Source organism: Anolis sagrei, chromosome 5 (assembly GCF_037176765.1).
Source record: "Anolis sagrei isolate rAnoSag1 chromosome 5, rAnoSag1.mat, whole genome shotgun sequence".
Classification (NCBI taxonomy): Eukaryota; Metazoa; Chordata; class Lepidosauria; order Squamata; family Dactyloidae; genus Anolis; species Anolis sagrei.
The window spans coordinates 7,708,788-7,720,346 of record NC_090025.1 but is presented as its reverse complement, the minus strand read 5'-3'; the positions used below and the strand labels follow the sequence as shown (position 1 = coordinate 7,720,346).

Here is an 11,559-nt window from a genome sequence, read left to right as displayed (position 1 = left end):
ATGGGGAGCTGGAGCTGGCAGAGGGAGCTCATCCACACTCTTCCTGGATTCAAATCTCCAACCTGTCAGTCTTCAGTCCTGCCAGCACAAGAGGTTAACCCATTGTGCCACTCCCTCATGGGGAGCTGGAGCTGACAGAGGGAGCTCATCCACACTCTCCCCGGATTCGAACCTCTGACCTATTGGTCTTCAGTCCTGCCAGCACAAGAGGTTAACCCATTGTGCCACTCCTGCATGGGGAGCTGGAGCTGACAGAGGGAGCTCATCCACACTCTCCCCGGATTCGAACCTCTGACCTATTGGTCTTCAGTCCTGCCAGCACAAGAGGTTAACCCATTGTGCCACTCCTGCATGGGGAGCTGGAGCTGACAGAGGGAGCTCATCCACACTCTCCCCGGATTCGAACCTCCGACCTGTCGGTCTTCAGTCCTGCCGGCACAAGGGTTTCTGGGGGCTCCTAGCAAAGACACTAACTCAAAGGAAAAACCTTATTGGTGTTTTAGTCCCAACTTTCTTCACTTGGAACAAGTTATCAACCAACTGGACTGGTTTCTGACTTAACCTTTCTTGCTGAATGTCCCAAACTTTTTCAAATATTTCATCGCAAAGAGAATATTGCGGAGGAAGGAACCAAAATGTCACCGAACTTAAACACAAAATGGAACATTAAGAGAATAAAAATAAAAGAAAGGAAAGGAGGCAAAACGTGCCGAAGTACACACACACACACACAAACAAACAATCACACACAAATGATCATTAGGAGCCACGATATATAAAACAGACATCAACAGAAGTCTTCCAGAAATATAATGTCATGTTTTGTGGGGGAGAATCAGGGAGATTGGCTACAAAAAATTCCTCAAAATGGCACAGAGACTAAAAAGAAAACAGAAGCATAGGCTAGGAAACAAAATAAGGGGAGATGAAGGGAAGGAAGGGAGGGAGGGAAGGAAGGAAGGAAGCAAGGAAGTAAAGAAGAGAGCAAGCAAGGAAGGAAGAGAGCAAGCATAGAAGGTAGGGAGCAAGGAAGGGAAGGAGGGAGGGAGCATGAAGGAATGGAGGAAGAGAGGGAGGGAAGGAAGGAAGGGTGCAAGGAAGGTAGGAAGGAAGGGAGGGAGCAAGGAAGGAATGGAGAAAGAGGGATGGAAGGAAGGAAGGGCACAAGGAAGGAAGGGAGGGAGGGAGCAAGCAAGCAATGAAGGAAGGGAGCAAGGGAGGGAGGGAGGGAGGAATGAAGGAAGGGAGGGAGGGAGCAAGGAAGGAAGGAGGGAGTGAGGGAAGGAGGGAGCAAGAAAGGGAGGGAGGGAGCGAGGAAGGGAGGGAGGGAGGGAGCAAGGAAGGAATGGAGAGAGGGATGGAAGGAAGGGAGCAAGGAAGGGAGGGAGGGAGGAAGGGAGGGAGAAAGGAAGGAAGGAGGGAGGGAAGGAAGGAAGGGAGGAATGAAGGAAGGGAGGGAGAAAGAGAGGGATGGAAGGAAGGAAGGGAGAAAGGGAGGGAGAAAGGAAGGAGGGAGGGAGGGAAGGAAGGGAGGGAGGAATGAAGAAAGGGAGAAAGGAAGGAATGGAGAAAGAGAGGGATGGAAGGAAGGAAGGGAGCAAGGAAGGGAGGGAGGGAGAAAGGAAGGAGGGAGGGAAGGAAGGAAGGGAGAAAGGAAGGAATGGAGAAAGAGAGGGATGGAACGAAGGAAGGGAGCAAGGAAGGGAGGAAGGGAGGGAGAAAGGGAGGGAGAAAGGAAGGGAGGGAGGAATGAAGGAAGGGAGAAAGGAAGGAATGGAGAAAGAGAGGGATGGAAGGAAGGGAGCAAGGAAGGGAGGGAGGAAGGGAGTAAGGAAGGAAGGAAGGGAGGGAGGAAGGGAGCAAGGAAGGAAGGGAGCAAGGAAGGAAGTAAGGTGGGGAGGAAGAAAGGAAATAGGGAGGGAGGGAAGGAGAAAAGGAAGGAAGGGAAAGGGAAAGAAGGAAGAAAAGAAGGAAGGAGGAAAATACAACCTCAAACCCGCAATGTTCTGTATGTACTGTCCATTAAAATGAAATGCTAAGAGGAATTTAAAGTGTTGGAGTTGAAGGACTAAGAGAAAAAAGAGATGGCAAAAATAAGAAGAAAAGGACGAAAATACGACAGGGAAAGAGTGACTAAACAGCAGGAGGGAATGAAACAGGGGGAAGAAAGAGAGACAAAGCTGGGGGTAAGATACAGTACAAGTTAACACTGATTGCACAAAATACCCTTTCAGTCTCCGGAAAGGACAGGCGTCTCTACCCAGAACGTTTCTATGCAAAATATATACACAAATCTAGATCGGCTCTGTATATATATATGTACACCTAAGTCGTCCTGTACACAGATAACTGAGGAAGGGGAGAAGAATCCTGTCCAAGATTTCAGTGCCTGGTTCCGTGCAAATCTACCGTTCCGAGTTGGGATGAGAGTCAGCAAAAAAGAGTTGCGTAAAAGCAGCTTTGGGTCAGTCCTGGTTGCCTCCGGTCCTCGTGGGAAAAGGCGCTTCTCTTTGCCATTGCCATTTAAGTCTAGTTTCGAATGCTAGTGAATACTGTGGACATTAATACATTGCAGAATTTAGGGTCTTTGACAGCAATGTTTACCCACGGTGGGTTGTTTACTCTTTCTCCAAAGTCGCTGGGCACTAAATGGTCACCAGAAGGTTGGCCATTGGAGAAACGGCAACAAAGTTCAACATGGCTCTGTATACAAAAGGACCGGCGACAGAGCAGAGCAGTTCTGGGGAGGTGAAAGGCATATATAAAAAAGGAGATTCTTCCCCGAAATGAAGAAGGTTGCAGCTCCAAACCTGTGTCTTTGGGATTTCACTTTCCTCCCCGCTTAGAGGAAGAGCAAACATTCTCACTTTCCCCACCCTCATTCCTCCCTCCCCAACCCCCCCAAATATTCGGGCACTTGGTTAGTCTCTGGCAAAATGCCTTAGAGTAGTAGCAGTAGTAGTAGTGCAGTGGTAAGAGAAAAGTCACAGAAGTCCCCAAACAGACCGATTTCCAAAGAGTGACTTCTGCTTCGACGGGCGACAGCGCCCTTCCCGGTCCATTAAAGCGGAGGGCTGTCTCCGAGGCCGAAGCCTAGCTGCCTCTTTTAGTGCTCCGCGTCCATCGCATCTAAGTATTTCGCTTCGATGATCCGGGGCAGCAAGTTATACCTGAGCAAAAGAGGAACGAGGGAAGCACTTATTTATTTATCATGTCAGGAGCAGGAGCAAACCAAACAGTTGTACTGCATTTTTAACAAACAAACAAACAAACAAACAAAGTTTGCAAGCTTGGTAGTTGATTAAATGTCCTTTGACCAATAGCTGGCCACTTGGAGTGCCTCTAGTGTTACTATAATAAGGTCCTCCATTGTGCATGATGGATCAAGGCGGATCAGCGCTGCTTGTGTTATTAGACCTCACAGCAGCATTTGATACGGTCGATCACAATCTATTGACCCACCGCCTAGCCATGACTGGGGTGAGGGGGATACACCCCTTAAATGGGTGTCCTCCTTCCTCCAGAATCGAGGACAGTGTGTGGTGAGGGGAGGGATGGTTTCCGAGAGATCTCCGCTAACTTGTGGGATCCCGCAGGGAGCTATTCTCTCTCCTCTCTTATTTAACATCTATATGTGACCGCTTGCCCGACTGGTGCGGAGCTTTGGGCTTGAGTGCCACCAGTTCGCTGATGACACTCAGCTCATTCTGAGGATGGAGGGCTGGCCGGACTCTGTACCCGAAAATTTCCATCAGTGCCTTGAGGTCGTTACTGGATGGTTGCGTGCTAGCAGGTTGAGGGTGAACCCAGCGAAGACGGAGATCCTTTGGCTGGGCCGTCCGGGTGGGAGGGAGGTCCAGCTGCCTACCCTGGATGGCGAGACACTATGTCCATCACCTTCTGTAAAAAGGCTTGGTGTCTTATTGGACCCTCTGCTCACAATGGAGGCCCAGGTCTCTGCTGTGAGCAGATCTGCGTTTTTCCATCTGCGTCAGGCTAGGCAAGTGGCTCCCTTCCTATCTAGGAACGATCTGGCTATGGTGATGCAGGCGACGGTCATCTCGAGGCTTGACTACTGTAACGCCCTCTACGTTGGCCTTCCTTTGTCAGTGATCCGGAAACTGAAGCTGGTGCAAAATGAGGTGGCTCATCTTCTCACTGGTGCCAGCGAGGTGTCTTATCACCCCAATTCTACAACAGCTGCACTGGCTTCCGATTGAGTACCGGATCACTTTCAAGGTGCTGGTACTAACCTTTAAGGCCTTATATGGTCTAGGGCCGGCATACCTGAGGGCCCGCTTATCCCCCTACCAACCCCAGAGCTTACTTCGGTCCGAGGACCAAAATTTGCTTGAAGTCCCCAACATCTGGACTTATCATCTGTCCTCTACTAGGCAGAGAGCCCTCTCGATTGTGGCCCCTTATTTACGGAATGCCTTGCCAGTTGAAACCCGAACCATCCGAGAGCTACTTGCTTTTTGGAAAGCCTGTAAGACCTTTCTTTTCCGACAAGCTTTCGATGGGTGAATAACTCGGGACTATGTCGGTTCTCGTTTTTATTGTATTTTAAAGTTGGTTGTATTGTTTTAATCTACTGCTGTAAACCGCTCCGAGCCAAATTGGGAGTGGCAGTATACAAGTCAAATAAAATAAAATAAATAAATAAATATAGCAGGGCTCAGGTTGCATTGCAGCAAGTGGTCTCTAGTTTGCTCTTCTCCACACTCACATGTTGTGGATTCAACTTTGTGGCCCCATTTCTTAAGGTTGGCTCTGCATCTCGTGGTGCCAGAAAGCAGTCTGTTCAGCACCTTCCAAGTCACCCAGTCTTCTGTGTGTCCAGAGGGGAGTCTCTCGTTTGGTATCAGCCATTGATTGAGGTTCTGAGTTTGAGCCTGCCACTTTTGGACTTTCGCTTGCTGAGGTGTTCCAGCGAGTGTCTCCGTAGATCTTAGAAAACTATTTCTTGATTTAAGTCATTGACATGCTGGCTGATACCCAAACAGCGGAATGAGCTGGAGATGTCACTGAACTGGATTAATGTAGCATTGAACTGGATTAATGTAGACTCACATGATCCAGGAGAGCAGTCAAGCCATGGCAATGGGCGGCCCTTGGCCCCTTTCGAATGAGCCATTTATTTATTTACCATTTATTTACCATATTTATATACCACCCCTCTCAGCCCGAAGGCGACTTGGTTACACTATGTAACACGGTTTTTGATCCTGGGTTATAAATGTTATTTCCTAATTGATTCTATCATCAAAACCACTGGAGAAATTACACTGCTTAGCCGGTATTGCACCACCTGACATCCACCGGGAAGTGGCAGCCAATAGTGAAAGGACCAAGGCAGAGACATCTCCAGCTCATCCCTTGTTTGGGTATCGGCCAGCACGTCAACGACTTAAATCCACACATAGTTTTCTAAGATCTACAGAGACACTTGCTGGGACACCTCAGCAAGTGAGAGTTCAAAAGTGGCAGGCTCAAACCCAGAACCTCCACCAATGGCTGATACCAAATGAGAGACTCCCCCCTGGGCACACAGAAGACTGGGCGACTTGGAAAGTGCTGAACAGACTGCACTCTGGCACCACGAGATGCAGAGCCAACCTCAAGAAATGGGGCCACAAAGTGGAATCCTCAACATGCGAGTGTGGAGAAGAGCAAACCACTGACCACCTGCTGCAATGCACCCTGAGCCCTGCCACATGCACAATGGAGGACCTTCTTGCGGCAACACCAGAGGCACTTCAAGTGGCCAGATACTGGTCAAAGGACATTTAATCAACTACCAAACTCACACATTTTGTATTTTGTCTGTTTGTCTGCTTTGTTCTGTTAGAAATGTAATATCATTGACTGGCTGCCCTCACACGAGAAATAAAATAAATAAATATCATCAAAACATTGAAAAAGTTTATTAAACTGCAAAAACTTTGTTTTTGTGCGACATCCTGCAGCATATTTGGCTACCGTTTTTCAGTGAATGTCTCCTAGAGTCTCAACTAATTCAACAAAGTTTGTGGCACCCCCAAAAAACAAAGTTTCTAGAGTGTAACAACTACTTTCAAAAAGGAAATAACACTTTCAAACCAGGAACGGAACATTTTCCAAAAAATTTTCCATAGTGAATTGGTGGTGCGGCGGGTTAAACCGCTGATCTGCTGAACTTGCCGAGCAAAAGGTCAGTGTATTGTCGAAGGCTTTCATGGCTGGAATCACTCAGTTCTTGTGGGTTTTTTCGGGCTATATGGCCATGTTCTAGAGGCATTTCTCCTGACGTTTCGCCTGCATCTATGGCAAGCATCACCTCACCTCTGAGGATGCTTGCCATAGATGCAGGCGAAACATCAGGAGAAATGTCTCTAGAACATGGCCATATAGCCCGAAAAACCCCGCAAGAACTGAGAAAAGGTCAGTGGTTCGAATTTCAGAAAGTGAGGTGAGCTCTCGTTGTTAGCCCCAACTTCAGTTCAAAAAGGTACCACTTCTGTGGGAAGGTAATGGCGCTCTATGCAGTCATGCTGACCACATGACCTTGGAGGTGTCTATGGGCAACGCCAGCTCTTTGGCTTAGAAATTGAGATGAGCACCACGCCTTTCAGTTGGACATATATAGACTTAATGTCCTTATCTTTAGGTCCTTTGTTTGAATGGGGAATTGGTTTCAGGCTATTCTTGTGCTATCTATTTTCATACTGTATTTACTCAGATCTAACGCTCACCTTTTTTTTGGTTCAATGACCTGGCCAAAATAAGAGTACACGTTAGGGTGAGCATTTATTTATGAAGCAGGTGGTACCTGATGGGGATCATCCCGATCATGATGAGGGGGAAGATCATCTTCATGTAGGGAAGAGGAGACATCCCAAAGCCGCAAAGGATGAGGAGCTGGAGCACCTGCAGGCCGGTGAAGTAGTGGATCTTCCTCTGCGGCACCCGCCGGATGTAGTGGGTCGGAGGGTAGGCCGTCTGGAAAAGGAAAACACTCATCACAAGGCAAGCAATTACAGGATGAATGTCCCTTATCTCAGGCAACTTTGGCCCTTCAGTTGTTTCGGACTTCAACTCCCACAATTCCTAACCGACTACCAGCTGGGTTGTTGTAGGTTTTTCGGGCTGTATGGCCATGTTCTAGAAGCATTCTCTCCTGACGTTTCGCCTGCATCTATGGCAGGCATCCTCAGAGGTTGTGAGGTCCTAACAGTCTGCCGGCTGTTAGGAATTGTGGGAATTGAAGTCCAAAACACATGGAGGGCCCAAGTTTGCAAAAGCCTTATCTAGATTATAAACAGTCCAGTATTTTGGTAAAATTCATGCTGAAATAAATGAGTTTATCTATATTATTATTATTATTATTATTATTATTGTTATTATTGGGTTGTTGTAGGTTTTTCGGGCTGTATGGCTATGTTCTAGAGGCATTCTCTCCTGACGTTTCACCTGCATCTATGGCAGGCATCCTCAGAGGTTGTGAGGTCCTAACAGTCTGCCGGCTGTTAGGAATTGTGGGAATTGAAGTCCAAAACACCTGGAGGGCCCAAGTTTGCAAAAGCCATATCTCAATTATAAACAATCCAGTATTTTGGTAAAATTCACTTAGGCCATCCAATCCAACTCCCTTCACCAGGGCAAGAAAATGTAATCAAAGCCATCCTGAAAAAGAGCCATCCAGCCATAGATATAGTATTATAGATTTTAAAGCAGTGGTTCTCAACCTTCCTAACGCTGCGACCCCTTAATACAGTTCCTCATGTTGTGGTGACCCCCAACCATAACATTATTTTCATTGCTACTTCATAACTGTCATTTTGCTCTTGTTATGAATTGTAGTGTAAATATCTGATATGCAGGATGTATTTTCATTCACTGGACCAAATTTGAATACTTGTGGGGTTAGGGAGATTGATTTTTTCATTTGGGAGTTGTAATTGCTGGGATTTATAGTTAATCTAAAATCAAAGAGAATTCCGAACTCCACCAACAATGGAATTGAGCCAAACCTGGCACACAGAACTCCCATGTCCAACAGAAAATACTGGAAGGCTTTGATGGGCATTGACCTTGAGTTTGGAAGTTGTAGTTCACCTATATCCAGAGAGCACTGTGGACTCATGCAATGGTGGGTCTGAACCAAACTTGGCACGAATACTCAATATACCCAAATATGAACACTGGTGGAGTCTGGGGACAATAGATATTGACATTTGGGAGTTGTAGTTGCTGGGATTTATAGTTCATTACAATCAAAGAACATTCTGAACTCCACCAACGATAGAATTGGCTCAAACTTCCCACATGGAATCCCCATGACCATCAGAAAATACTGTGTTTTCTGATGGTCTTTGGCAACCCCTCTGGCACCCCCTTGCAACCCCCTCAGGGGTCCCGACCCGCAGGTTGCGAAACACTGTTCTAGAAACATTCTCTCCTGACGTTTCGCCTGCATCTGTGGCAGGCATCCTCAGAGATTGTGAGGTCCTAACAGTCTACTAGCTGTTAGGAATTGTGGGAATTGAAGTCCAAAACACCTGGAGGGCCCAAATTTGCAAAAGCCTTATCTAAATTATAAACAATCCAGTATTTTGGTAAAATTCATGCTGAAATAAATGAGTTTATCTATATTATTATTATTATTATTATTATTATTATTATTATTATTGGGTTGTTGTAGGTTTTTTGGGCTGTATGGCTATGTTCTAGAGGCATTCTCTCCTGACGTTTCGCCTGCATGTATGGCAAGCATTCTCAGAGGTTGTGAGGTCTGTTGGAACTAGGAAAATGGGGTTTATATATCTGTGGAATGACCAGGGTGGGAGAAAGGTCTCCCATGACCAACAGAAAATACTGGAAGGGTTTGGTGGTCATTGACCTTAACTTTGGGAGTTGTAGTTCAACTACATTCAGAGAGCACTGTGGACTCAAACAATGACCGATCTGGACAAAACTTGGCACGAATACTGAATATGCCCAAATGTTAACTCTGATGGAGTTTGGGGAAAACAGACCTTGACATTTGGGAGTTGTAGTTGCTGGGATTTCTAGTTCACATACAATCAAAGAGCATTCTGAATCCACCAACTATAGAACTGAGACAAATTTCCCAGACAGAATCCCAATGACCAACAGAAAATACTGGAAGGGTTTGGTGGGCATTGACCTTGAGTTTTGGAGTTGTAGTTCACCTACATCCAGAGAACACTGTGGACTCGAACAATGATGGATCTGGACCAAACTTGTCATGAATATTCCAAATGCCCAAATATGCGCACACACACGGAGTTTGGGGGAAATAAACCTTGACATTTGGGAGTTGTAGTTACTGAGATTTAAAGTCCACCTACAATCAAAGAGCATTCTGAACCCCATCGACAGAATTGTGGCAGACCTCCCACACAGAACACCCATGACCAACAGAAAATACTGTGTTTCTAATGGTCTTTGGAGACCCCTCTCAGGACCACCCCAGAAGTCCCAACCCCCAGGTTGAGAAACGCTGCTCTAGTGTAGATGCACCCTGAAACAGGCTAAACCCATTGCATTTAGGCATGCAAGAGCAAAGAGGGAGCTTGCCAGCTCATATCACAAGTGTTGGTGGCTACTTTCTGGGCAGATCAGAAAAAGTCATATCAGATGCCAGGAGGTGAAAGTTATTTTCCTATTTCCTTTACAGGAACCTTTTGGTGGCACGTTGCCCAGCGTGTTTTGCTGCGGGAGCCCATTCAAGACAATAAACAGGGCGCGAACGGAGAGGCGAGAGAGGAGGAAGTATCATAAACAGCAATCAGGGACCATTTAATGTCTCTGTTTGCTCCAGGCTGGGCTAATCAAGTCATGATTATGAGTTTCCTCAGGAAACAAGAGACGGCCTCCCTCCCTAGTGGCTATCCATTCGTCCGGGAAGCTTACCTGCTCTTTCAGCAGAAGGGCCACCCTTTCGAAGAGCTGGTTCCCGTCGATGGAGGTCAGGGCGATGTACAAGAAGAGCCCATAGAGGACCGGCTTCGGGATCAGCTGCAACGGGAAAGGCAGGAGCAGCAGCGAAAGGCCCACCAAGAAGTTGGCCACCAACGTCGTCAGCCGGGTCTCCTTCACGCTCACGATTCTGCATAGAAAAACACACAAAAAAATATGATTTTTTTTTTACCTAGGACAGGTAAAGTGTGCTTGCTCCATCCATGTTCAACATCTACACAAATGACCAGCCACTGCCAGAAGGGACAGAGAGTTTCATCTATGCAGATGATCGTACCATCACCTCTCAAGCAGGGAGCTTTGAGATGGTTGAACAGAAGCTCTCCAAAGCTCTAGGTGCTCTTACTGCCTATTACAGGGAAAACCAACTGATCCCTAATCCATCTAAAACACAGACATGGGCCTTTCACCTTAAGAACAGACAAGCATCCCGGGCTCTGAGGATTACCTGGGAAGGAATCCCACTGGAGCATTGCAATACACCCAAATACCCAGGAGTCACTTTGGACCGTGCTCTGACCTACAAGAAGCACTGTCTGAACATCAAGCAAAAAGTGGGCGCTAGAAACAACATCATACGAAAGCTGACTGGCACAACCTGGGGATCACAACCAGACACAGTGAAGACATCTGCCCTTGCGCTATGCTACTCTGCTGCTGAGTACGCATGCCCAGTGTGGAACACATCTCTCTTAATGAGACATGCCGCATTATCACAGGGTGTCTGCGCCCCACACCACTGGAGAAATTACACTGCTTAGCCGGTATTGCACCACCTGACATCCGCCGGGAAGTAGCAGCCAATAGTGAAAGGACCAAGGCAGTGACATCTCCAGCTCATCCCTTGTTTGGGTATCAGCCAGCATGTCAACGACTTAAATCTAGAAATAGTTTTCTAAGATCTACAGAGACACTTGCTGGAACACCCCAGCAAGCGAGAGTCCAAAAGTGGCAGGCCCAAACCCAGCACCTCAATCCATGGGTGATACCAGATGAGAGGCTCCCCCCTGGGCACACAGAAAACTGGGCGACTTGGAAGGCGCTGAACAGACTGCGCTCTGGCACCACGGGATGCAGAGCCAATCTTAAGAAATGGGGCTACAAAGTGGAATCCACGGCATGCGAGTGCGGAGAAGAACAAACCACTGACCACTTGCTGCAATGCACCCTGAGCCCTGCCACATGCACAATGGAGGACCTTCTTGCAGCAACACCAGAGGCACTCCAAATGGCCAGATACTGGTCAAAGGACATTTAACCAACTACCAAGTTTGCAAATTCTCTGTGATTGTTTTGTTCTGTTAGAATTGTAATACAATGGTATGGTTGCTGATGACACGATAAATAAAACCTAGGACAGGTATGGGAAACTTCTGCCCTCCAGATGTTTTGGACTTCAACTCCCACAATTCCTAACAGCCGGTAGGCTGTTAGGAATTGTGGGAGTTGAAGTCCAAAACACCTGGAGGGCCTAAGTTTGTCTGTGATTGACTTAGGAAAATAACTTTCTATGAATCTCTAGGTCAACTTGAAAGCACATTGTTGTGTGTCTTTGCAATGACTTGTGATGACCCT

General features: G+C 47.0%; 1 protein-coding gene across 3 annotated transcripts in view; it reads right to left on the bottom strand.

The window, feature by feature from the left end:
* Positions 1-799: 799 nt before the first annotated feature.
* SLC4A11 (solute carrier family 4 member 11) overlaps positions 800-11,559 on the bottom strand; it is a 192,804-nt gene continuing 182,044 nt past the window's right edge. For all 3 annotated transcript variants that reach the window (XM_067468545.1, XM_067468547.1, XM_067468548.1), the window contains exons 18-20: positions 9,919-10,114; positions 6,812-6,981; positions 800-3,170 (exon numbers count right to left, since the gene is read on the bottom strand). In XM_067468545.1, coding sequence (XP_067324646.1) covers positions 3,107-3,170; positions 6,812-6,981; positions 9,919-10,114 — 430 coding nt within the window. In that variant the 3' untranslated portion in view covers positions 800-3,106. The remainder of the gene's footprint in view (positions 3,171-6,811; positions 6,982-9,918; positions 10,115-11,559) is intronic.